This window comes from Dama dama, chromosome 2 (assembly GCF_033118175.1).
Source record: "Dama dama isolate Ldn47 chromosome 2, ASM3311817v1, whole genome shotgun sequence".
In the NCBI taxonomy this organism is placed as follows: Eukaryota; Metazoa; Chordata; class Mammalia; order Artiodactyla; family Cervidae; genus Dama; species Dama dama.
In genome coordinates, this window is record NC_083682.1 from 2,780,204 (window position 1) to 2,807,452 (window position 27,249).

The window sequence follows — 27,249 nt, forward strand, 5'->3', positions numbered from 1 at the left end:
GCAGGGACAGGCCCACAATGCTGCAGCGTCTCGCCCCGCCCCTGATGGCCCCGCCCCTCGGGACTGGACTTCAGAGGCCATGGCGATAGGCCCCGCCCCCGGATCGCCCCGCCCCGTCCTGGGTCGCCCCGCCCCGCTGGCGAAGCGAGGCCGGGACTGGACCTCCGAGCCAGCGACGACAGGCCCCGCCCCCGACCGTCCAGTCCCCGCTCCGCCCCGCCCGTGGAGCTCCTCGCCGCGCCTGCGCAGGGGGAGGCCCGCCGAGCGGCCTGGGGCCGGCGAGAATCCAGCCCAGGTGTCTCTGCCGGCGCCCGCCTGACGCAGACCCAGGCAGGTGGGACCGTCTCCGGGTTCTGGATGGCAGGTGGAGGGGCCGGCCGGCCCGCGTGCCCCCATCCCTCTGTTTCATTCCACACCTCCCCGCAAACTGCGTCTTAACAGTCCTGTAGGGGTCCCCCGCCCACCGTCAGTTAGGTTCCTTTTCGTTATTGCTGCGCTTCGGCACTGCACGGTAGGACTAAAGCACGCTTTATCGGTTCATCCCCGACGGGCATTTAAGTGAGCAGCCCCGTGCCAGCGCACACGCGCTTTAACATACACGCACTGCTACTTCCGTTCCTATGTTCATCTCCTTGCAGGGCACCTGTAGTTTCTTTGCATCTACGGTTGCCAGTTTCCCCTGGGGCTGCAGCTATCTGCGCCTCCCCAGACACCTGACCTGGGTTATGCATATGTGCAACTTTACTAAATGTTGCTCAATTTCCTCTGTAGCGTTTGAACCTGTTCACTACCAGTAGTTTTTCAGCTTTTGTTTTCACATTTCACCCTTTAGTCCCCTTAGGGGACGAATTCATTTTTTCCCCTCCGAATGAATAAGCAGCTGACTGGCTATCTTTGATAGAATAGGCACTCTTTTCTCCCGGTTTGCAATGCTGCCTCTCATATACATACACATTTTTACATTTGAAACAAACTTGTTTCCTATTTGTAAAGTTAGACTTGTTCATGATAGACAATTTGGAAATCTCAGAAAAGAATGAAAATGTTTATATGTTCATTCATTTAATTCTAACTTTGACCCTTGGGGGATAGTTTTCTTTGCCAGAAACACCTCATTCCTTTGCAGTTAACTCAAATCTCTCCTGCCAACCATGGCTGCAGATGGTGACTGCAACCATGAAGTTAAAAGACACTTGCTCCTTGGAAGAAAAGCTATGCCCAACCTAGACAGCATATTAAAAACCAGAAGCATTACTTTGCCAACAAAGTTCCATCTAGTCAAATCTATGTTTTTTCCAGTAGTCATGTATGGATGTGAGAGTTGGAGTATAAAGAAAACTGAGGGCTAAAGAACTGATGTTTTTGAACTGTGGTGTTGGAGAAGACTCTTGAGAGTCTTCCAGAGATCCAGAGATCCAACCAGTCCATCCTAAAGGAAATCAGTCCTGAATATTCATTGGAAAGACTGATGCCGAAATTGAAACTCCAATACTTTGGCCACCTGATGAGAAGAACTGACTCATTTGAAAAGACCCTGATGCTGGGAAAGATTGAAGGCAGGAGGAGAAAGAGGATGACAGAGGATGAGATAGTTGGATGGCATCACCATGTTGAATGGACATGAGTTTGAGCAAGCTCCACGAGCTGGTGATGGACAGGGAAGCCTGACGTGCTACAGTCCATGGGGTCGCAAGGAGTCGGACACGACTGAGTGACTGAACTGAACCATGGCTGCTTCTAGGCCTTAGCCAGGAATGGAGCAAATCCTACAAAGTCTGGTTGGAGTGGAAACCAAGCACATTCTTTCATAATGATGTGAGCATGTTATTTGATAAAGAGAGTCGGTTTGGAGGGGTTCCTACTGGCCAATTATGGGACAATTTGTATATCCAAAGGTAATGACTTTTTTAAAAAAAGGTGAATGACAGTTCCTCAATGAGCAAAAAATTTACTAGCCCATACTGACACAGAATTAAATAAGGAAGGGAAATTCTTTATAGAAAAAAATGCCAACTAATCAATCCTGAAAGGATGATGAAGTTAGATCACCCTTTGGCATGAAGAAGTTTGATTCCGTCAAGAGTCATCATTAAATGCTAGATAATTGGACCGAAGGTTATTTGGGAGCAGTGTATTTACACAGTCTCAAAGTATCACTCCACAGCTTATTCATTAATCATGAAAGGAAAGTGGAGACTTTTGCCAGAAACCACCTGAACCGCAGGATCAAACTCACCAATGACAAAGGGACAAAGTGACATCATGTTGCTCCCTGCTCTGCTGTATGACATCTATGTAGTATATTATCCTGCCCCACAATGCATCACCTAAATGCAAGGACAGAGACTTCCCTGGTGGTCCAATAGTTCAGACTCTGGTTTCCACTGCAGGGGGCACAGGTTCCACTCCTAGTTGGGGAACTAAGATCCCACATGCTACTCAACGTGGCTGGAAAAAAAAAAGGACAAGGAAAACAACCAAACCAAATCAAGAGACTTGCTGTGAAGAAAAGCTAGCCTTGACTCTTCAAAATGGTCAAGGACCAAGAAGATACAGTAAAACAAAACAGAAAGCAGTGCTGGGGCAGAGGTCTAGATTAAGGGAGGCTGAGGAACCAAGATAACTAAATGCACAGTGTGGTTCCCCAATTGGATCCTGGATTTTTAAAATGAGCTATAAAGGACATATGGGATTCCCTGATAGCTCAGTTGGTGAAGAATCCACCTGCAATACAGGAGACTCTGGTTTGATTCCCGGGTCGGGAAGATCCACTGGAGAAGAGATAGGCTACCCAGTCCAATATTCTTCAGCTTCTCTTGTGGCTCAGCTGGTAAAGAATCTGCCTGCAATGTGAGAGACCTGGGTTCCATCTCTGGGTTGGGAAGATCTGGAGAAGGGAAAGGCTACCCACTCCAGTATTCTGGCCTAAAGAATTCCATGCACTGTACAGTTCATGGGGTCACAAAGAGTTGGACACAACTGAGCAACTTTCACTTTTTCATAAAGGATATGATTGGGACAATTGGAGGAAACTAAATATGAGTAATATATCAGACAATAGCATTGAATGAATGCTAGATTTCCAGAGTATGGCCACTTTATTTTGATAATGTAGGAGAATGTCCTTGTTATTAGGAGATGGATACTGAAATATTCAGGAAGGAGGTATCATCTATAGCTAGTTAGTGTTTCAGGAAAAATACACACAGCTACAGGAAGGCAGAGAGAAATTAAATGTGGCAAACTGTTGACAGCTGCTGAATCTAGGTATGTGGGTGTTCACTTTACTATTTATTCAACTGGTTTGCATGTTTGACATTTTCAAAATAAAAAACTGCAGAGGGAACAAATGTTTCCATGAGGGAGACAGAAATGCCCATGCAGACCCCTCTGGCAGAAAGGCCGATGCCCAGATATTGCAAGTGGAGCTGCTCCTTGCCACCAGACGCTGTCTGGGTTCCGCAACCACCCAGGTCGAGGTCATGCCCTAGCAAAAGTAGCCTGTGTACCATGATTGAGGGAGGCAGGGGTATATGAGAGAGGGTTGGCCACTCCTGCTGTCAACAGAAACAATAAACCAATCTATAATAGGAATAGAAGTTTTATTTGAGCCAAACTGAGGATTATAGCCTAGGAGACTCTGATTCGAGAAGCAATTAAAACTACAAAGTGGGGGATGCTTATAAAGGCAAAACCCCACAAAATGATGAAAGCTGTTTGTCAGTAATTGTAATCACAATTGGCAAGAAGTAAGTACGTTTGTTAAGCAAGGATTAGTTGGAGTCCAAAATGGTTGCCTAATGACAAGAGGAGACCTTGAGTCTTTGAAGTTTGCTGCTGGCAGCTAGCAGATGGCTGTTCAGAGACTTAGCTGGTGGTGTCCTTGAGGGTGATAAAGTTCAGGAAACTCAAGTTCTCAGTGACGCAGGAACAGGTCTGAGACCCTGTCCACAGTGGTCATCCAGATCCATTTCAAATGCCTGAACCGTAATTCCTCCATTTTGATTTTTTTAAACAGCCTTCTTTGTTTTGAATGGTTAAAGCGGATGTAGAACGCCCTGTTTAATAGGCCACAGACAGGTGTTTTTGGTGAGCCTACAGTCAGGTTGACTCACGGCTGGAATGAATGCCCCAGCCCTTGCCATGTGAACCAGGGGACCACACCGCGGGCCTCTCTTATTAGGGGGCTTCCCCACGTGGTTGACCTAAGCTGCAGCGCCCCCCCCCCCCCCCCCCCCGCCCCCATCCCTCGTTCAAATTCTCCCTCTGCACAACTCTGCTACTTCCTGTCCTCTGGGCAGCTCTGCGCAGCTGATCGGTACCCTGAACTCCATCTCTGGCCCCCTTCCAGGCGAGGCCTCACCTGTGATGGCCTTCCAGCCGAGAGCTCTCCGAATAAAACTGCAACCTGCACGCCCTGCTTCAGTCTCCTCCACACCAGTTTTCACCATATTCCTCAATGACGGTTTGTTTACTGATCCCACTTCCCCCGTATCCCCACCCCCACGTGCACCCCAAGGGCAGCGATCTTGTCTGTTTCGTGGGTTGATGTGGACCCCACTGGCAGAAGAGGAAACAGGCTGGGGAGCTCAGCGGCCTGCCCACGACCGCGGTTGGGGACGCGCCCCCCAGCTTGGGCCGCGCTCCCGGGGGCTCCTGGGTTCCGCCCCCGCCGGCAGGCCGCGCGCGGGGCAAGCCCTCGGCTGTCAGTCTCTCGCCCAGCGGCTGCCGAGTGGAGCGCGCGGTGGCCCGGAGTCAGCCCACGGGGTGGGGCGAGGCGCCGCGGCCAATCGCCGGGCCCGAGGGGCGCCGGGTCGCGCAGGGCCCGTCTGCGATTGGCCGCCTGTCGCTACACCTCATCGTGGGGACGGGGCAGCCAACGGCTCAGACCGCGCGGTTCAGAGCTGGCAAGGAGCCGGGTTCGCAGGTGAGCAGGCCCGCGGCGCAGGTGGGTGCGCGCAGGGGGCTGGTGGACAGATCGGGGGGCGCGCGCAGGCCGGGGGTGGGCTGGGCGTGGAGGGCGGCGGGTGATCGGCGTAGGAGCAGTCGCATGCGCAGGGGGCGCGTGCGTGCGGGCGAGCAAAGTCTGGAGGTCTGGGGGCGCGGGTTGGCCACCCGAAGACGGCCCTTTGGGGATGCTAGTCCCCCGGCGGTGGTCCGGAGCTCCCTGGGCGAGCCGAGACGAGGCGGAGCCCGGTGAGTGCCTCTTGGGCCGGGGGGACCGCTTCCTTCCTCGCGTGCCCCGCGCGAGTGGATGCAGTTTTCTGTTGAGGAAACATAGACCATCTGTCTGCTCGCTGAGAAGCGGGGAGCCGGGAGCAGCAGACTCTGAATTGCTTCTGAAATGAAATGAAATGAAGTCGCTCAGTCGTGTCCGACTCTTTGCGACCCCATGGACTGTAGCCTACCAGGTTCCTCCGTCCGTGGGATTTTCCAGGCAAGAATACTGGAGTGGGTTGCCATTTCCTTCTCCAGGGGATCTTCCCAACCCAGGGTTTGAACCCGGGTCTCCCTCATTGTAGGCAGACGCTTTACTGTCTGAGCCACCAGGAAAGTCACAGCATTGCTTCTAGGAATAGACTAATTGCAGGGGGGCTGGGGGGTGGGGTCGGGCCGGCCTGCAGTGCAGGAAGTTGCTCGCAAAAGACCAAAGCCGCCCTCCTTCTCTTCCAGCGTACCTCACTAACTTAACTGATGGAGTAGTATTGCCTTTCTTGGACATTTTATAATTTTGTGGAAAAGGTTTTTAAGGGTAGAAATTGCTCTCGTGAGATTTCAGACAAAAAGAGAAAGGAGGGAGGAAAACTGCAAATGAGGAGATCATGTTTATCAAAAGTGGTGTTTCCTGAATGTCCGGCACTGTGCTGGGTTCTCAGAACACCCTGCGTTCTAGACATCGCTCCATCTTACAGATGAGAAGACTAAGGCTCCCCAGAAGTGCAGTGACATGTGGAGAGTCGTGTACTTAGCGACATAGCCACAGTTCAAACCCAGAGATACTGGCGGCAGACTGGTTTGGAGGGAGGAGTCCTCAGGGCAATGCCTGCATTTACTGGGGGGTGGGGGGTGGGAGGGGGTGGGCAGGTGAACAACCCCAGGTGCCTTAAAGGGCCCCAGGAAGACCAGAGAAACAGGCCTGAGGGGGTGGAGTTACCCCACCTGCAGGACACTCTCCACTGAAAAACCAGGATGGTTTCCCAGGTAAAAACCCAGAAACAACCATGCAGTTACTTCTTACAATAATTCTCATAAAAATCCTTCTGTATACCAACTGCTTAAAAAAAAAAATGTTACGGATTTATGTAGTAGATCTACTAAGATTAGAAAAATCCAAGAAGTGAAGTTGCAAAAGAATTTGGAGGTAAACTAATTTGGGGAGGAAAAGAAGGAGGGAGGGTGGGTATGTATCAAGTGACAAGTAGCTTGTGTGACAATCTGGAGAATAAGCAGCAAAGTTCAGGGACTCCTGGAGCTGAACTGAGGGGATTTGCACTTTTTTAAGAAATAATTTTCATTCTTTATTTCTGGCTGTGCTGGGTCTTTGTGGCTTTCTCTGGTGGCAGCGAGCGGGGGCTATTCTTTGGTTGCCCTGCACAGGCTTCTCATCGTGGCAGCTTCTCGTGTTGTGGAGCACGGGCTGAAGGGTGCTTGGGCTTCAGTAGATGTGCACCATCAACATCCCAACACAGGCTCAGTTGCTCCGAGGCATGCGGGATCGTCCTGGATCAGGCACTGAACCTGCATCTCCTGCCATAGCTGGACTTTTTGTTTAATACCACTGAGCCACCAGGGAAGCCCCTGGACTTGGACGTTTGACTTCTAAACGTGATTGTGTTACAGGGAGCATGTATGTCGCAACTTTTGAAAAACAGAAACCCTTGCATCTGCAGTCAAAGCTGCAGTTTACCCTTTATAATTAAGAGAGTTAGAATCAGGACTTGGTGTTTCTGGAATTTCCTTCCAGGGCTCTTGCCTATTTCTGGAGGCCCCAGAAGGGCCCCAGGCATGGGTTGCTGTGCCCCAACCAGGACCTTAACCCTCTCCATGGCAGTCGGGCCAGAGCTCTCCAGGGCCAAGCTCTGGGAAGGGTCAAGAGCCGTCTCTGCATTTGGCAACCAAGGCTCGTGAATTGCACGTACAGGTGAGGGCATGACCACCCCATCCAAAGTGGGTGGGAGGATGTAAAAAAGCTGCAGGTAAACTCAAGTATCACCCCACACATCACTGCCCCCTGCTTTGAGGACCGATGACCTCCCTGCCCCCGGAGAGAGCCACAAATGTCCCCAGAACTGTGGATTTAAGGACTCCAAGAGCTATTTCAACAGCTCTTTTTGTTGTTGTTAACTTGTTTTATAACACAAGTACATGTCTGCTAGAAAAATTAGGAAAAGGGGCTGGGGGAGCCCACGTGGCATCCCGCACCGTTGAGGATTTTGGTATATGGCTTTAAAACATTATGTGCCTCACCAGGTCTTAGCTGCAGCGTGTGGGATCTAGTTCCCTGACCAGGGCTTGAACCTCGGCCCCCTGCTTTGGGAGTACAGAGTCTTAGCCGCTGGATCAGAATGAGTTTCTGAATAGCTTTTTAGTGATAGACTGTCTTACAGCTCGCCCTTGTGCTGGTACATACCAGGGAACCTTCCATGTTTTTAACCTCATTCTTCGTAACAGCCGCTGAACACTCCACTGTACCAGGGCGTCGTCGTTTTCCCCATCTCCTTACTGATAGTCATTTTGTCATCTCCAATATGTTGCAAGTGCTCCAGAATGGAAGTTCTTGCGTCTGCCTTTTCACATGGCCATCTATTTATGTCCCAGGATGAATTCCGACAGGTGGCAACTGAGCCAGCCTGAAGGTCTACCTGGAACTGTCTTCCAGTTGAAGAGCAGCTGCCCAGCCCTCACTGGGCCTGAATTCTCTCATTCCTTTAAGTACAAGTTAGGGCACGTCTGTCCTTTCACGTGTCTCTTACTCCTTAGACGGGCACATTTCTCGAACAGAACCTCTGTGGTTCAATAATGTTCCAGCTGCTTCTCTATGTATGTTAGGGTAGTACCGAGCCCAGCACTCACAAAGATTGACTGTTGTCATCACTACTCTGAATTTATTATTATGATTATTATTATTGTCTCGGCTGTGCTGGGTCTTCGTTACTGTGTGCAGGCTTTCTCTGCTTGTGGCAAAAGCGGGGGCTACGCTCTGCTGCGGTGTGTGAGCTCCTCGTTTCGGGGGCCTCTCGTCGTGGAGCGTGGCTTCAGGGGTCGTGGTGCAGGGGCTCTGTCGCTCTGTGGCACGTGGGCTCCTCTGGGACCGGGAATCAAACTGGTGTCCCCTGCATTGCGCGGCGGCCTCTTAACCCCTGGGCCGCCAGCAAAGCCTCACCACTCTGGATTTTACTCCTCAGCCTCCCAAGTGTGTCACAGGAGGCAGCGTGCCCACAGACCCAGCTCCGTCCCCATAGGTCTGTGCCAGCTGCTTTCTCCACTTTCCTGGCCTCAACTTCTCCATCTGTAAAATTGGGCCCAATAACAGCAACTCTCCAGAGTGGGGTGGGAATTCTGTGGGTTCGCAGGTGTCTGCAGCTTGGTAGATGCCCAGCGAATAGTGGCCCCCTGTGACTGCCTGTGTCACCCCGGGACGGCCCCGACCTTATCTCGTGCTCCCCTAATAACTTGCTGCTCCCCCATCAAGAATCAGAGCCTGCTTCCCCTCCCCTTGAAAGGTGGTGGGCTTCTGACTCAGTGTGGCCAACATAACACCCTGGGAGTGATGTCACATGCCTTCCCATGAAGAAAAGGCAGCTTGGGCACCTCTCCCCTCCGCCCTGAGGCCTCCATGCTGGGAGGAAGCCCAAGCTCCACCCGCACCATCACATCCCAGGCTGGAGCTAACCTAGCCAGCCTCCCCAGATCCCCGACCCACAGAAACACTGAAAGAGGACAAAAGATGGTTTGGTTTTGTTTTTGACCGTACCACTTGTGGAATCTTAGTCCCCTAATCAGGGACTGAACCCAAGCCCTCAGCAGTGAAAGTACAGAGTCCTAACCACTGGACGGCCAGGAGAGTCTCAAAAGACTGTTGTTTTCAGCCTCTGTGTTGAGAAGAGACGAGTTGTGTGGAGGGCAGCAGGATGCTTCAGGGTTGGGCATTGCAGGGGCATCTGCCTTAGCCCTCTGCCAGGCTGAGCTTCACCCCAGCATCCTGTGTGAGCCCACCTTCCTGAGGCCTGGGTGGTCTGGCGGTGGTCTTGGCAGTGGCTGCCTCTCTGGAAAGAACTCTGATGGGGCTTGAGAGGGGTTCTGAGCACCTGGCCCTGGGACCTCATTTACCCCACAGAGTGGGTTACTTTGTAGATGAGGAAACTCAGGCTAGCGAGTAAAGTAGCTGCTCACAGTCACCCACTTTGAGTTCCAAGTGAGGACATGTTGGCAGCAGGACCTAATCCTGCAGGGAACTTGCAGCCTTACCAGTGACATCCAGGCCTCCTGAGCATCACCGTGCCATCCCCTCTCTGCTGTGCTTCTGCATCTCGGATGCCTCTCCAAGCACCAAACCCTCAAGATGCCAAAAGGGCTGCCACAGGACTTAAGCCACCTGTTACATGGGTCCTGGGCTGTTGATGGTGGTGTTCTCAGCAAGGAATGCTGAAGGCACTCGCCTGGCCTGCTTAACTGTGAGGAGCCCCATAGACACCGCTCCCCCTGGGACTATGTAGTAGCCAGACTGGCCCTTGCGGTTCTTATGATTGCAGAACACCTTCAGCAAAAGCCATTAGGGAAGGTTGAGGAACAAGGTTTATTACTCACAGGTCCTGTGGGTACTTGCCTGCTTGCATCCACTCAGCCAGACTGTGGGTGGAAAGAGGATGAGTGTGTGGGTCTGGAGCCCTGCCTTTACGAGGGCGTGAGAGTGGAGTGTTCAGAGCTTCATGGGCTCACTCTTTTTTTAAAAAATATTTGTTTATTTTTAAATGGAAGATAAGAGCTTTACAGTAGTGTTGATTTCTGCCATACATCAATGTGAATCAGCCATAGGCATACGTATGTCTGCTACCTCCCACCTCCATGAACCTATTTGCAGGCAGCAATGGAGACACTAGTCATGCATGGATGTGAGAGCTGGACCATAAAGAAGGCTGAGCACCAAAGAATTGGTGCTTTAGAATTGGATGCTGGAGAAGACTCTTGAGAGTCCCTTGGACTGCAAGGAGATCAAATCACTCAATCCTAAAGGAAATCAACCCTGAATATCCACTGGAAGGACTGATACTGAAGTTGAAGCTCCAATACTTTGGCCACCCGATTCCAAGAGCCGACTCATTGGAAAACACCCTGGTGCTGGGAAAGATTGAGGGCAAAAGGAAAGGGGGTGACAGAAGATGAGATGATTGGATGGCATCATCGACTCAATGGACATGAGTTTGAACAAACTCTGGGAGGTGGGGAAGGACAGGGAAGCCCGGCGGGCTGCAGTCCATGGGGTCGCCTGTGGAGCTCAAAATGCGGCCCGGGGAGCTGACCAGGGTGCCGAAAAGCCCCATGCACTTCCATGGCTCCTCCCTGGGGGTGTGTGTGGGCTTTGAAGCCCCAAGACACTCGGGAAGGTCACTGGGTCCAGGAAGTCTGCAGAGAACCAGGCTCCAAGCCCAGATCACTGTCTGTGATGCCCTGTGTTCACTGGCACTCACTGGTTCTGGGAATGCCTAGGGGGAAGATGCATGCTTGGGGGCAGGGGTGGGGCTGGGGGTGAGGTGGGGTGGGCAGGTGGGACTTGATCCAGGTCGATGGTACCGACACTCCAGGGGCGTGTGCGCTGCCCCGAATGAGTCTGCGAAGAAGCCAACTTGGGCTGTTCCTCAGTCCACCCTGTTAAGGCTCGTCTCCAGGGCAACTCCTCCAGGAAGCACCCCCCCATCCAGCTCCACCCATTGTTTATAAGTGCTTCCTCCTCGGCAGACGTGTGTGTGCCAGGCAGAGAAGCTACAAGATGAGATTGCCTTATCGTGGAGATCCCCACCCATGGGGACTCTTGTACTTTCAAACCCTGGATGCTGAGCCATTACCAGGTGGGACTTGGGAAAATCATCATTTGGCTGCTTATCCCCCTGAGCCTTTTTGTCACCTTTGTGTGCCCTGCAGGACTTTGTTCAGTGGGTTGAATAGGATCTCGCAGGCCTGTGGAGCGTAAGAGTCTAGAGAGTTGAAAGGGGACAGTTCAAGAAGGAAAACCCACATTCTGCAGTGGAGCCGCTCGGTAAGAGGCTGGAGGTAAGCCTCAGCGCCGCTGCTCGTGTTCAAAGGCAGCTGGTCCATCAGTGCTCAGTGTCAATTCCTGCCTGACTCTTAGGCAAAAAAGTTAATTACTTCCTGGACACCACCCTCTTCCCTATTTTCAGCCATCTACTGCCAAGGGTGTCCCTTCCACGTTTATTAAAAATTCAGTGCTTGTGACAGAGAGGCGCATGGATGGTTCAGTGGTAGAATTCTCACCTGCCGCGAGGGAGGGCCACGTTCATTGCCCGGCCCGTGCAGCCACAGCGTTCCCTTTTTGGGCTTCCCTGGCGGCTCAGGCGGTAAAGAATCCACTTAAACAGTGCAGGAGACACAGGAGACCCGGGTTTGACCCCTGGGTCAGGTGGATCCCTTGGAGAAGGGGGTGGCTGTCCACTTCGGTATTCTTGCCTGGGAAATTCCATGGACAGAGGAGCCTGGCAGGCTACAGTCCAGGGGGAGGCAGAGAGTCAGACACGACTAAGCAGCTCACACACACATGACCAGGAGGTGAATGAAGGCCGCTACAAGCTCAGCATAATTATGTGGGCTTGTTTTAATCCTTAGAAAATATGCTTTTGGTGTTCCAAAGTTAGCTCTTAGCCTAAACTTCTCTGGCCCTTTTGCAGTTTTCCAGCACGTTAGATCAGAGTAACTGCCACATACCAGGCTCAAAATTCTGCGTTTTGGGCTGTAAAGATGAGTGGCCCTCTGTCCATAAAGAACTCTTTGGTCTGCCTTGGACATCATAAATGCCCCATAAACTAACCTGTGAAAATAAAGTGATGTGCTGCAGTTTTCATCTTTGAAAAATTTTAAGTGAATGTACAAGCTGTATTACAGTGATTCATCTTCACATTTAAAATAAAACCAGAGTTAAAAGACTTACATATAAAAAATAAACAGTTCCCTACGTCATCTTAGAGTCTCATTTCCCAGAAGCAAATGCTTTTTCGTTCTCTAAGCTACTTTTGTGTTGTTTTTTTACCTGCTTATTTCTAATGATTTCCTTTTAGCACCCTCAACTTTACACGTTTTTTTTCTGTCTGGCAAAATTATTATTTACTGTTAAGCCATGTAATGTACTATAATTATGGTTTGGTGTTTTTCCCCTTATGTGGCTTTTTATTTATTTATGTGTTTGGCGTTAATGGTTGCCTCACTTTGTCCATATGCCAAGTTTTCTGTGTGTCTGTCACTAATTGTTTTTCCTGCATGTTATGACAGAGCCATCATGCTTATCACTAAATTTTTGTGTGCTCTCCAACACAACAAAATGTATTGTTTTCATTCCCTGCTCCCCCAGCCCCCGGCCCAAAGCCATTCATCTTGTGCCATTGTGGACCGGTTTCTGTCTGGTCCGCTGCCCAGCTATTATCTTGGGATTTCCTCTTGTCCTTTCACTGGCCTTTTCTTTAGCAGCTTAAGTTTCCCTCAGAATATTTGAAGTTTTCCATCCTGTCTTCTAGAACCAGCTTGCTATTAGCATGATTCTTAATCCTGGATTTTTTCTGGAAGCATTTAAGATCATCTTTTTCTCATGCCTGATATTTTTAAATGTCACCGTTGTGAACTCATTTTGGAAGTCGGTGTGTCACCGCTTCCCTCATATTATGACCACGGGTTGGCGTTTCTCTTGGTACAAGATGAATGGCTGTGGGTGGGAAGGAGGAATGGAAATGATAAATTGTGTTGGAATATGTAGAAAAGTTATTAATGTGTATGACAGCTCATTAGAGCATTCAGAAAAAAAAAATCAGTGATAGATGCATAGAAATCTTAGCGAATGGAAAAAGTGAGGCAACCATTAACTCCAGGAAAAATAAAAAGTCATACTGAGGAGGGAACATTTTATGAGACCCAAATAAGACCTGTAAAGCGTGTTCTAAGCAGAGAAGCAGCAGGTATTGTGAATAAGATAAATCACGTTCATGGATGGATAGAGGCCTCTGTGCCTGGAGCAGTGGGTGTGATGGGAGCGTGCGGGGGAGGGGAGGCAGGAGCATGTGGTGGGAGGTTTCTGAGCCACAGGTATTTGGGTTTCTGTAACAAGAAGGATGTTCTGCTGTTGTTGGGAAATGAACTGAGATAACAGCAGAAGTAGGGCCAGGTTCCGGGAGTGGGAGTCCCTGCCTGGAATCCTCCGTCCAGGACAAGGTGGAGAGTCAGTGAATGAAGGAGCCCAGCCCCGTGGAGGCCTGTGAACGACGGCAGGGAGTTGCAGTGTCCGTTTGTCAGGGGATGATCTCAGCGTGTTGTCTCCTCCCCTCAGGGCCCAATGGCTGCGAAGTCCCAGCCCAGCGCCCCTAAAACCAAGAGTGCCAGTGGCATCACCAACAGCAAGGCTGCAGCCCAGGGGCAGTGGGGCCGTGCCTGGTAAGCTTCCCACCCACCTTCCCAGCTGGAAAGTAAAGGGGGCTCTCGGTGAGAGGTTGCCAGCCTTTGGGATTTCAGGAACCTATGAAAGCGATTCTTTTTATCAGTAGGACTGTCATTAGTAGCAGTTTGCCAGTTTAGAAAGTTAGGAACCCAAAGAAGAAGCGACTGTAAAAGCCGCCGTCAGGGACGGCAGGTGTCCCGGCTCTGCCCTCAGCGTGTAAGACACGGGGTCATGGATCTCAGGCCACAGAGCAATGGGGACTTGGTGAGGGTCCCAGATGGCCCAGAACAGGAAGCGTCTGGAGCCGTGGGGTGTGGAAGGCCTTCTGTGCTTGCTTCCTGGGCCCTGGGCTTTCCGGGGTGCCTGTGGGCCCGTCGGCCTTCAGACTGCTCCAAGCGGAGTGTGCGAGTGGGGTGCCTTGCTTACGCGGTGGGGGCCTTGGCCCTGCGAGCCGACAGCCTCCTCTCGGGAGGCGCTGGCTGCTGTCCCCGCGGGGCTCGGTGTCCCACGTGTGAGGTCAGGGGGCCGGGCAGCCCCCGTGACCTGCTGCCGTCCGTCGGCCCCACAGGGAGGTGGACTGGTTTTCCCTGGCGAGCGTCATCTTCCTGCTGCTGTTCGCGCCCTTCATCGTGTACTACTTCATCATGGCCTGCGACCAGTACGGCTGCTCCCTGACGGCGCCCGTGGTGGACCTTGCCGCCGGGCGGGCTCGGCTCGCGGACATCTGGGCCAGGACGCCGCCCATGACCGCGAAGGCGGCCCAGATCTACGCGGCGTGGGTCACGTTCCAGGTCAGCCCTCCTGGCCCCAGCGGTGGGGACTCGGCCTGCACACACGTCCCCTCCTCGAGGTGGGCCTGGCCCCTGGTCGGGGATGGCATCCGGCTCATAGTGACATCCTTATTCCTGGGACCCAGCCAGGCCTCACGCGCCGCCTGACGGACTTAGCTTTGTCTTCAGCTCAAGGACCACCGGGTGGCATCTCGGTGTCTGGCTCGCCTTCCATTGAGCCTCCCTGCTGAGCAGGGAGTGACACCACCTGGGAGGGCTTGAGGGCGTGGCTCCCGCCCCGGAAGCCATGTGCACGATGGGAAGCATGGCCTAGGACTGCCCAGCTCCTAAGAGCTGCTCTTGGTCTCGGCCAAGCCAAAGCCATGTCCCCAGAGGTGGTCACACAGGCCTGGCCAACGAGGGGGGCGTGGCCTTGGCTCTGCTGTGACCTCACTAGCTTCCCAATCAGGAGTTCATCAGAAGGCTGTCTGCACCATGAACTTGGTGAACAGACAGTGTTTATTATCTGAACAGACAGTATTTAGTTTCTGAATATTAATGATGATGATGTTGTTATCCTGGGAAATGGTGCAGGGAGGTGCCCCCTGCCCACCCCCACCACCCTGGGGTTTCCTGGGCTCTGACCTCTGCTAGCTGTTTCTCCTTGCGATCCCGGCTTTTGGGCTTCAGCTTCCCTCTCATTTCAGGCCTCTTGGTCCTTTTGAGTAAAAGGTGATTTGGAGCCGTGAGACTCACAGTAGCCTAAAGTCAGAAACAGTCCACGTGTGCATTGACAGACGTGGACACACACGTAGTGTGATCCAACCACACAGGGCAGTGTTGTTCTCATGGAAAGGGGTGAGGGTCTGACACAGGCTGCGGCCTGGTGCCTTGAGAACTTGGTGTTTGGTGAGAGAAGTCGGCTCCGCAGGGGCGTGTCCTGCCTGATTCTGTTTATATGCAAAGTCCAGGACAGGCAGATCCATAGAGACAGAAAGTGCTTCTGTGGTTGTCAGAGGCTGGCGGGGAGGGGCTGCTGGAAGGGACTACCAGGGGGTGTGGGACTCCTCTTCGGGGTGATAAGAATGTTCTGGAATTGGCCACTGGGGACAGTGGCACAAGCTCGGGAATACACTGAGCTCTCTCAGTGAACACTTTTCAAGGGTGAACTGTATGGAGCGTAAGCCAGTGGGCTCTCCCAAAGGGAGTGGCTGAGCCCCGTGAGGAGACAACGTGGGTGCTCTGACCGGTGGTGACGCGTTTCCTGTTCAGGGCTCCCTTCAAAGCCCGCAGTCAGCCTGCGGTCAGCGTTCCCAGAGCCATGAGCTCTTCTGGAAGAAGTAACCAGCCGTGATCGTGGTTTCTCCCATTCGTGCGGTGCCTGCACATTCATTGTCTCAACTGAGAAAGCAGAGCCATGTCGAGGCACAGCCAGGCCCCGCAGCCCACGGGGAAACCAGCTGAAACATCTCTGTGTTGCAGGTGCTTCTGTACATGCTTCCTGACGTCTGCCACAAGTTTCTGCCGGGCTACGTGGGGGGCGTTCAGGAGGGCGCTGTGACGCCCACAGGTAACCCAGGGTCCGCCCCTGCTCGCCCACGTGCAGCCTTTCCCTGTCCGTTCCTCTTATGGGGCGTGACCCCCCGCCCACCCACCCCGCCAACACACACACACACACACACACACACACACACACAGCTTCCAGGGACGGCCACCAGAGGTGAGATCAGAAATCACATTCCCAACCCGGGAACGAAATAGCCCCCGCTCCCTGCCGGTCGTGTGGCTGGGCTAGCGGAGCATCTTCCCGGCAGGGACACTTGGAGTCCCCCAGGGGCATTGCGGGGGCCCAAGCTTTGACTTACAGGGCCTTAGGGCCCCCTGGTCCATTCATTCCCCGCAGTCACTGAGACCCTGGCCTGACCCACAGAGAGCTCTTGGCTACCCTCCCCCCACCCCCAGCCCCACCAGGTGCCACAGGGGACCCTTGTCCCTTCTGCTGTGGCTCCAGCTTCCGGCAAACTGCAGGCTGGTGACTCCGCCTTGGGCCGGTTGTAGACGTCCTGTGCCCTCTCTCCCACTCTTAGGGATTCCGCCAGCACGAGCGCTTAGTCCCCAGCTCACAGTGTGAGGTGTGCTGCCGGCGTGTTGACCCCGAGTGCCTGAATGGCAGCAGCCACTGACTGGCTCTGGGGCTGGGGTCTGGGGACCCCAGAAAGGAGCCAGGAGCAGTTACAGCGGGCAAACGGCCCTGCTCTCGCATCTCCCCCCTGCAGGAGCCGTCAACAAGTACGAGATCAATGGCTTGCAGGCCTGGCTCCTCACGCACCTCCTGTGGTTTGCCAACGCTCACCTCCTCTCCTGGTTCTCCCCCACCATCATCTTCGACAACTGGATCCCGCTGCTCTGGTGTGCCAACATCCTGGGCTACGCCGTCTCCACCTTCGCCATGGTCAAGGGCTACCTCTTCCCCACCGATGCCCGGGAATGGTACGTCCTCAGCGGCTGCATGAGCCCTAGGTGGCGGGTCAGTGCCTTTTTCTAGGACACTGGGCTAGGACATTGCAGAAGCCTGAGGATTGAGCATCCTTGAGGAGGAGCTCAAGGGATCACAATGGACTCTGGGGAGCATCCGTATTGAATGGGTGGCTTCTCCTGCCTTGGGGAGGATGCAGTTGAAGGTGACCAAGTCTATCTTTGGTGGCTGAGTTATCTCCAGCAGGACCATAGGGAAGAAGGAGGACGGGAGAGGCAACGCCTTCTTGCAGGCAGGAGCAGCCCATTCCTTCTTTCTGTGAAACGTCAGTGCGGCCTGAAGCAGTCTTAGTGAGAAGTCTTATTACCTCGGTGGCTTTAATGTAATAGCTTCCCAGGAAGAGCCCAACTGATTAGTGTCCATTCTCATGGAGCCTTGGGTGAGATAGTTATCAACCATCCACCTACCCATCTCTTCATACACCCGTATATCCAATTCTTCATCCATTTATCCACCACCCACCCATCCATTTATCCATCCGTCCATCCAACACATCCACTCATCCATTCATCCGTTCATCTACCCATCCAACCACCCATCCATCCATCCTCCCATCCACTCATCCACCCATCTGCCCATCCAACCACCCATCCATCTATCCATCCAACCATACACCCATCCACTCATCCACCCATCTACCCATCCAACCACCCATCCATCTATCCATCCAACCATACATCCATCCACTCATCCACCCATCTACCCATCTACCCATCCAACCACCCATCCATCTATCCATCCAACCATCCACCCATCCACTCATCCACCCATCTACCCGTCCAACCACCCATCCATCTATCCATCCAGCACATTCATCCAACCATCCACCCATCTCTTCATACATCCATATATCCAATTCTTCATCCATTCTTCCACCACCCACCCATCCATTTATCCATCTGTCCATCCAACACACCCACTCATCCATTCGTCCGCTCATCTACCCATCCAACCACCCATCCATCTATCCATCCAACCATCCACCCATCCACTCATCCACTCATCTATCCATCCAACCACCCATCCATCTATCCATCTAGCACATCCATCCAACCATCCACCCATCTCTTCATACATCCATATATCAAGTTCTTCATCCATTCTTCCACCACCCACCCGTCCGTTTATCCATCCGTCCATCCAACCATCCACCCATCCATTCGTCCGTTCATCTACCCATCCAACCACCCATCCGTCTATCCATCCAACCATACACCCATCCACTCATCCACCCACCTACCCATCCAACCACCCATCCATCTATCCATCTAGCACATCCATCCAACCATCCACCCATCTCTTCATACATCCATATATCAAGTTCTTCATCCATTCTTCCACCACCCACCCGTCCGTTTATCCATCCGTCCATCCAACCATCCACCCATCCATTCGTCCGTTCATCTACCCATCCAACCACCCATCCGTCTATCCATCCAACCATACACCCATCCACTCATCCACCCATCTACCCATCTGCCCATCCAACCACCCATCCATCTATCCATCCAACCATCCACCCATCCACCCATCTACCCATCTGCCCATCCAACCACCCATCTATCTATCCATCCAACCATACACCCATCCACTCATCCACCTGTCTACCCATCCAACTACCCATCCATCTATCCATCCAACCATCTACCCATCTGCCCATCCAACCACCCATCCATCTATCCATCCAACCATCTGCCCATCCACCCATCTACCCATCTAACCATCTACCCATCCAACCACCCATCCATCTATCCATCCAACCATCCACCCATCCACCCATCTACCCATCTACCCATCCAACCACCCATCCATCTATCCATCCAACCATACACCCATCCACTCATCCACCCATCTACCCATCCAACCACCCATCCATCTATCCATCCAACCATACACCCATCCACTCATCCACCCATCTACCCCTCCAACCACCCATCCATCCATCCATCCATCCAACCATCCACCCATCCACTCATCCACCCATCTACCCATCCAACCACCCATCCATCTATCCATCCAACCACATACCCATCCACTCATCCACCCATCTACCCATCCAACCACCCATCCATCTATCCATCCAACCATACACCCATCCACTCATCCACCCATCTACCCATCCAACCACCCATCCATCTATCCATCCAACCATACACCCATCCACTCATCCACCCATCTACCCCTCCAACCACCCATCCATCTATCCATCCAACCATCCACCCATCTACCCATCCAACCATCCAACCACCCATCCATCTATCCATCCAACCATACACCCATCCACTCATCCACCCACCTACCCATCCAACCACCCATCCATCCATCCATCCATCCAACCATCCACCCATCCACTCATCCACCCATCTACCCATCCAACCACCCATCCATCTATCCATCCAACCACATACCCATCCACTCATCCACCCATCTACCCATCCAACCACCCATCCATCTATCCATCCAACCATACACCCATCCACTCATCCACCCATCTACCCATCCAACCACCCATCCATCTATCCATCCAACCATACACCCATCCACTCATCCACCCATCTACCCCTCCAACCACCCATCCATCTATCCATCCAACCATCCACCCATCTACCCATCCAACCATCCAACCACCCATCCATCTATCCATCCAACCATACACCCATCCACTCATCCACCCACCTACCCATCCAACCACCCATCCATCCATCCATCCATCCAACCATCCACCCATCCACTCATCCACCCATCTACCCATCCAACCACCCATCCATCTATCCATCCAACCACATACCCATCCACTCATCCACCCATCTACCCATCCAACCACCCATCCATCTATCCATCCAACCATCCAACTATCCAGCCAGCATCCATCTATCCATCTATCCATTCATCCCACATCCCTGGTCCCTCCCTCCCTGTCTCCCTGTATCCATCCATTCACCCAGCCATCCATTCATCTATCCATGCATCTACTCATCCCCCCATCTCTCCCTCCCCGCCTCCTTCCACGGACACATTCATCAAGAGATGTTTGTTGGGTCCCTCCTGTAGACAGGTGTAGGCAATGATTCTTGTTCTCGGGGTGATTGCATTTTAGTTTTGATTCCAGATGAAAGCAAAGTGTGCTTCCTTTAACTGTTGCCCCTAGGCTCTTAGGAAGCGTGTTTGGATTATGGCACTTTGAGCTTGTGTGATGAGCAAGTAACGAGGCCGGTCTTCTACACCTTGTGGAAATCATTTTCTCTGCTTTATAATCACACCCCCTATTGTAGACTTTGTATATTTTGCTTCTTTCTACTTATCCTAGTTGAGGGAAATGGACATGAAAATATATTTCCCTAACTAACAGAGAAATCCCCGTCTATGTGCAGCAGGTGGTAGAGTGAGTCTCCAGCTGGGTTACCCTGGCTGACTCTCTGCTCACTCCTGTGGTCAGGTGATGAGGGCAGCAAAGCATTTAAAATTTGCCCAGCAAGGCATGGGTGTGGGCCCTGGAGCCGGGCACCTGGCTCTGAGACTGGCGCTGTTTTTCACGTCTACCTCGGCATCATTTATAACCTCGCTTGCCCATGGAGGCCCGAATGCTCTATGAGTCATTCAGAATAAAGTCTCTGTCCAGCCGAGCCAGTTGGGCAGCTCACCTCCGGGGAACCTGGAGGTGGGAGGGAGGATCGATGCTGGGCACCTGCCCAGGTTACAGTCTCCCCACCTTTATTACAACAGAGTGAGCCTCTCAGCTCAAGGCCGGGGCTGAATGTGAAGTGAAGTATCACGGCTGTCGGAGAGGGGGCCCAAGGCTGACGTGGCCTCTGCCTGCTGGGTCCTTGCAGTTCACGGCAGGCCTCCCCCAGGTCTTCTCTCTTGGGCCTGCAGTACCCAGGCTGGTCTGAGCACCCGAGCACCAGCCAAGGAGGCTGCTTGTGAGAGGCACTCGCTGACAGCATGCATCTGTCGTTTGTGTTTTCAAGCAAATTCACAGGCAATTTCTTTTACAACTACATGATGGGCATTGAGTTTAACCCCCGAATTGGGACGTGGTTTGACTTCAAGCTCTTCTTCAATGGGCGCCCTGGGATCGTCGCCTGGACCCTCATCAACCTGTCCTTTGCAGCCAAGCAGCAGGAGCTGTACGGCCAGGTGACCAACTCCATGGTCTTGGTCAACGTGCTGCAGGTAGCCTGCTCGTGGCCTGGGTCGGGGGTTGTGGGCTCTGACACCAGCTGGGTGCTGGGGAAACCCAAAGCCAGATAGCTTTCAAAAGACAGTAAGAAATATTAGTCACTCAATCATGTCTGACTCTTTGAGACCCCATGGACTGTATAGCCCACCAGGGTCCTCTGTCCATGGACTTCTCCGGGCAAGAATACTGGACTGGGTAGCCATGCCCTCCTCCAAGGGCTCTTCCCAACCCAGGGATTGAATGAACCCTGGACTCCTGCATTACAGGCAGCTTCTTTACCGTCTGAGCCACCTGGGAAGTCTCTTGAAAGACTGTAATCTGCGCCTTTAGAAGGGGGTCGGCACCCTTCGCACGTGTCTGGGAGGCTGGGTGCAGAGTGGGAGGCGAAGGAGTCATGTCCTCAGCTGTCAGACACTGCACTGGACCCGGGGGCTCGTGTGGCCCATGGCAAACTCCTGTTTGCTGCTCAGGCGTGTCAGTGGTCCTAGCAACACGACTCTGATGGCTGTGGAAGGACCCCTTCCCAATCCCCCGCCCGCACAGCCATCTCTCTGCCCCCAGCTCCACAGCCCTGGACGTCGGCGTCCAGGACGTTGCTGGGCGCCCCTCTTGTGGGCCACGTATCATCTCAGACTGCGGACAGGGACTCCCTCCCCCCACTTATCCCCTGATGGCCCAGGACTGGCAGGAAGTGCAGCGGCTGCCCCACCAGGGGAGCTCAGGGACGCCCAGGGACCCCGTCCCGTCCTGGAGTGTGGTTTCCCCGTCTGCGCCTGTGGTCAGTACCTGACTGCTCCTGTGTTGCAGGCCATCTATGTGCTGGACTTCTTCTGGAATGAAACCTGGTACCTGAAAACCATCGACATCTGCCACGACCACTTCGGGTGGTACCTGGGCTGGGGGGACTGCGTCTGGCTGCCGTACCTATACACGCTGCAGGTGAGGAGATGGCCAGGGAGCCCCTGTGATGCTCACCCCTCTGCCCAGCAGGACCTTCAGTGGCCGGGTCCCCGGGCCCGGCCAACGCTGCCCTCAGAGCAGACAAGCTGAGCATGTGCCAAGCCTTGTCCTTGCCCAAGTGTCTGGATTTTTCAGGTGGTGGGGGGGCATCAGAACCTGGAGAAGGGAGGCTGGTGCCCTTTTAGGGAGAAGAGAAGGCTTAGTGTATGAGTCACCACAGGCCGCTGTAACAAGTATCCCAGACCAGGCGACTTGAACAACAGGATTCACCGTCTCCAGGAACAGGATTCACCGTCTCCAGTCCTGGAGGGTGGAATCCCAGACCCAGGTGTGGGCAGGGCCTCTCTCCTGGGCGTGCAGACAGTGCAGACAGCCGTCTCCTCCCTGTGTCCTCACAGGATCGTCCCTCTGAGTGTGTCTGTGTCCTGACCTCCCCTTCTTATCAGGACAGCAGTCACATTGGATGAGGCCGACCCTGGTGACCTCATTGTACCGTAATCACCTCTTTAGAGGCTCCTCTCTAGATACAGCCACCTGCTGAGGTCCTGGGCTCAGGACTGCAACATATGAATGTGAGGGATACAACTCAGCCCCTAAGACTCAGAGAACAGGATGATTCAGAGTAGATTTTGGGTCTAAAGAAATGACTTGTGAGATCAGGGAGGAAGAAGCTCGCTACTGATATTCATATTTATTGAGATCTTAACAGTGAAAGGGTAAGAGGCCTGCTCTCCTATTTTTTTCCCTTGAAGGCTCTGAGTATCCACACGCATGAGTGGTGGACACGCCAGGGGGTCCTGCCCGCTCGGAGCTCATGGCCGGGCAGGGAAAGGCCCCACGCAGGCAGCCCAGGGTGGGGAGGGGGTGCTTGACAGCAAGTGGGGCGCTGACCGCTGAGAGAGGGCTAAGGAGGCGCCCCCAGCCTGGGCGAGCATCTTGGGGCGGCCACAGCCAGACCAAGAGCAGGATGAAGAGTCTGGGGGTGAGAACACTGCAGACCAGAGGCCAGGGGTCAGAGCCCACTGCCAGGCCGGAGGCCTGCAGAGGGGGGCGTTCCAGGGGCGAGGAGGGTGGAGGCTAGCCGGGGCCGCAGGCTCTGGGAGAGGCTCCCTCGCATGCGTCACAAGAGTCGAGTGTAGAAACCTTTCTGGGGAGCTGGAGGGACCTGGCTTTGCACCTCTGTTGGGCCACCAGCCAGGGGATGGGGAAATTCAGGGCAGACTCGCCTTGGTTAGGGCTGGGCTGATGACTCAAGGTGGCTGGGCAGCTCTGCCACGGGAGCAGCCTCGGGGACGGGCGCTGGTTCTGAGGCTGTTGCGTGCCTGCTGAGTCACTTCAGTCATGTCTCTGTGACCCCGTGGACTGTAGCCCGCCAGGCTCCTCTGTCTGTGAGATTCTCCAGGCAAGAAGACTGGAGTGGGTTGCCATTTCCTTTCCCAGGGATCTTCCCGACCCAGGGCTCAGACCCGCATCTTTTATGTTTCCTGCATTGGTAGGCGAGTTCATTACCGCTGAGTCACCCGAGAAGCCCTCTGAGGCTGTTGGGGGGTGTCCAGCCCTCCACACCGCTCCCAGCTCGCAGAGAACAGCCCTACCTTCCTCTGCGTGGTGTGCGGGCTCCCGTGTAGGGTGGCTGCGTGGAGAGCCCGGCCACATGCCGCCTGCTCGTGGCGTGAGCCCAAGCGAGGAGGTGCGGGGTGGAAGAGAACAGGTTCCTGGGCACGTGCGTGGTTCGCAGCAGCTCGGATGGCCCGCTTTAACAGACTGCAAGAGTGGAGGGAACCCATGCTGACAGACCTTGTAGGCTGGCCAGGACGTGCATGGGCAACGTGGTGAGCAGTCAGCCAGTCCTGCAGGCAGTGAGGGCAGGGCTGCTGTTACCTGGCTGACGCACCTGCAGCATCCCGCAGCAAGAGCGGGAAAGCAGGAAGGTCCCAGCAGAGCCGGCAGGGTGGAGGGGAAAGAGCCCTGGGCTGGAGGCTGGAAGTTCTGGCCTCCGGCCCCCACTCTGGGTCTTCTGCACAGACCCTCTGGACCCATTTCTCCACTTGGTGGTTGCAGGCTCTCTGGTTCCCTGATACTGTGAGCACCATTTTCCAGGCATGCAAACTGATAGCAGGAGATCATACACACACACACACGTATGTGTCTGTTTATCTGATTGTGTGATTGTGGTCCTGTCAAGTCCAAACTCTTCAGGGCAGCTGGCAGCAGGCTGGAGGTCCTGGGACAAGTTGGTATTGCAGCTGGGTCTGACAGCCGTCCGCTGGTAGAATTCACACTTGTTCCTGAGTCTTTTATTCTTAGTGTCTTCAACTGATTAGATGAGGCCCACCTGCCTTGTGGAGGGTGATCAGCTTCATTCATTCTAATTGGAAACGTTAATTGCATCTTAAAAATACCTTTGTAACAACTAAACTACTGTTGGACCAAGTATCTGGGTCCCATGGCCTAGCTAAGGTGACACAAAAAATTAACTATCCTATTCAAATGATATTTTTAATAGTATGCTGTGTGTGTTAATTGCTCAGCCGTGTCCACCTCTTTGCAACCCCATAGACTGTAGTCCACCAGGCTCCTCTGTCCTAGGGATTCTCCAGGCAAGAATAATGGAGTGGGTTGCCATTTCCTTCTCCAGAGGATCTTCCTGACCCAGGGTTGGAACATGGGTCGCTTTCATTGCAGGCAGATTCTTTACCATCTGAGCCATAATTGGAAGTCCCATTATGCTATTTATTTTACATTTATACTATATGTGATGTGTGTGTATATAGATAGAGAGGCAGATAACTAACTAGCTGTGTGCATACTAAGTCGCTTCAGTCATATCTGACTCTTTGCGATGCTATGGACTGTACTCCACCGGCCTCCTCTGTCCATGGGATTCTCCAGGCAAGAATACAGGGGTGGGTTGCCATGCCCTCCTCTAGGGGATCCTCCCAACCGAGGGGTGGAACCTGCGTCATTTGCACATTTACTTGTTTGATCCCCTCTGAGGCGGGTGCTTCTATTCACAGGAGAGGAAACCGACGCAGGGCTGGGTGGGCAGCTGGTCAGGGGCACAGCTGGGGTGTGAAGCTGGGCCGTGCCCCTGAGCCCGTGCTCTGCCCACCGCCCGGACGAGGCCACCCCTGACCTCTCGCCTCGCCCCGCAGGGCCTGTTCCTGGTGTATCACCCCGTGCAGCTGCCCACCCCCTACGTGCTGGGCGTCCTGCTGCTGGGCCTGCTCGGCTACTACATCTTCCGGATGACCAACCACCAGAAGGACCTCTTCCGCCGCACGGACGGGCGCTGCCTGATCTGGGGCAGGAAGCCCAAGGCCATCGAGTGCTCCTACACGTCGGCCGACGGGCAGAAACACCACAGCAAGCTGCTCGTGTCGGGCTTCTGGGGCGTGGCCCGCCACTTCAACTACACAGGCGACCTGATGGGCAGCCTGGCGTACTGCCTGGCCTGCGGCGGCAGCCACCTCCTGCCCTACTTCTACATCATCTTCATGACCATCCTGCTCACCCATCGCTGCCTGCGGGACGAGCACCGCTGTGCCAATAAGTACGGCCGCGACTGGGAGCGCTACACGGCCGCCGTGCCCTACCGCCTGCTCCCCGGCATCTTCTAGAGGGGGCCCGTGCCAGGAGGAGCCCCCACGGGGCGGTGAAGCGCGCGGGTCCCGGCCCCGCCCTCCAGGAGCCTCTGCGTCCTCACACTCCGTGGTGGAGCTCTCGCCCCGAGCACAGTGGCCGGGGTTCACACCAGCTGCCTTCTCACCCTGTGCAGCCTCCCAGGGCGAGAGGATGACTCGTCTCCTCTCTGTCTGCGGTCCAGACAGTGGCTGTCTGACATCAAAGGGCACCTCCTCCAGCCCCCGTGGTCACCCCTGCCCGTAGCTCTCGCTAAACACAGTAGCACTGGACCCGCCAGCGATGCGGGTTGTCGCCCTACCAGCCTTCAGCTCCAGGTGCTGCCTGCGTGGCCCGCGCGGCGCTGGTGGGCTGCGCCCCTCAGACTGCTCCTTTGCACCCGCGCCGTGTTACGTTCATCTGTGGAGGGCGCTGAGGGACGCTGCGCCAGGAAGTGCCAGCTCCTGGTTCTGGTTCTTCACAAACTCTGCTCAGGTGACCCAGAGACCTTGGCCACCATCAAGGGGGTCTTCACCCAAGCCTTCTCCAAGGAGACCTGAACCCCAGCCTCAGGAGGGGACCCCTTTCTTACCATGGCCGGCTCCTCAACCCACAGGTATTCTTGACTTTTAGATGTGACTGGCCTGATAGAGTTAATAATCTTTTATTCAGGTACTTGGGAGACATCGCGAGTTCAGCTCCTGACCACCCCGATAAAGCAAACACAGTCAGTCCCTGACATACCAACAAGTTCTCTTCAGAGAAAGCGTTTGTAAAGTCCGATTTCTTCATTAAGTCCAACAGAGTTCGTGTAGGTACCCAGCTAGCACAGTTGGCCGTTTAATACTGTACTGTAATAGTTTTATAGTACTTTTCCTACAAATAAAACATTTTTAATCTCACAGGACGTAACTTGAAAGGTACAGAGGTGCAGTACAGCGGCTGGCATCAAGTGAACAGGCAAGAAGACTTACTGACTGGGGCGGGGAGAAGAGGTGGGGGATGGTAGAGCTGAACGACGGTCAGCGGCAGGAGACAGGGCCAGCTGCCGTGCCATGCCTAATGTTGGCAGAACACATGTTTGCATCTTTGAAAGTTTGCATCTTAAAGGTTCCTATGTAGAGGAATTCCTGTGTCCCAATAAAGCAAGTCACATGAGTTTTTTGGCTTTGCGGTGCATGTAGAATTTATTGTTTACACGATTCTGTACTCTTTTCGGTGTGAAATAGCATTGTCCTAAAGGACAGTGTACGTACCTTTGGTTAAAAAATGCTTTGTTGCTAAAAAACGCCGAAACGATGACCGTAGTGATATCAAAGGTCACTGATCACAGATCAGTTCACAAATGTAACGAAAGTTTTGAAGTACGGCCATAAATGCCAAGATGTGACAGAGGGACACAGAGGGGGCAAAAGCTGTTGGAAGAATGTCACCAGTGGGGTCGCTGGACGCAGGGCTGCCAATCTTCGATTTGTATAAAAGCACCATATCTGCAAAGCACAATAAATGAGATGTGACCGTTTTAAACCTC

The 27,249-nt window shown here is 53.6% G+C and overlaps 1 protein-coding gene across 6 annotated transcripts; it reads left to right on the top strand.

Annotated features, from left to right (window-relative positions):
* The first annotated feature begins 4,837 nt into the window (after positions 1–4,837).
* Positions 4,838–27,249, top strand: DHCR7 (7-dehydrocholesterol reductase). Of its 6 annotated transcripts, none has more exons than XM_061161637.1 (9): positions 4,838–4,927; positions 11,140–11,268; positions 13,544–13,647; positions 14,220–14,442; positions 15,904–15,991; positions 16,698–16,911; positions 20,926–21,130; positions 21,945–22,076; positions 25,253–27,249. In XM_061161637.1, the coding sequence occupies exons 3-9, from the start codon at positions 13,550–13,552 to the stop codon at positions 25,715–25,717; spliced, it is 1,425 nt and encodes a 474-aa protein (XP_061017620.1). In that variant the 5' UTR covers positions 4,838–4,927; positions 11,140–11,268; positions 13,544–13,549; the 3' UTR covers positions 25,718–27,249. The 6 variants fall into 6 exon arrangements, with proteins under 6 accessions (XP_061017620.1, XP_061017650.1, XP_061017630.1 ...); XM_061161667.1 differs by having other exon boundaries at positions 11,140–11,254; XM_061161647.1 differs by having other exon boundaries at positions 4,867–4,948.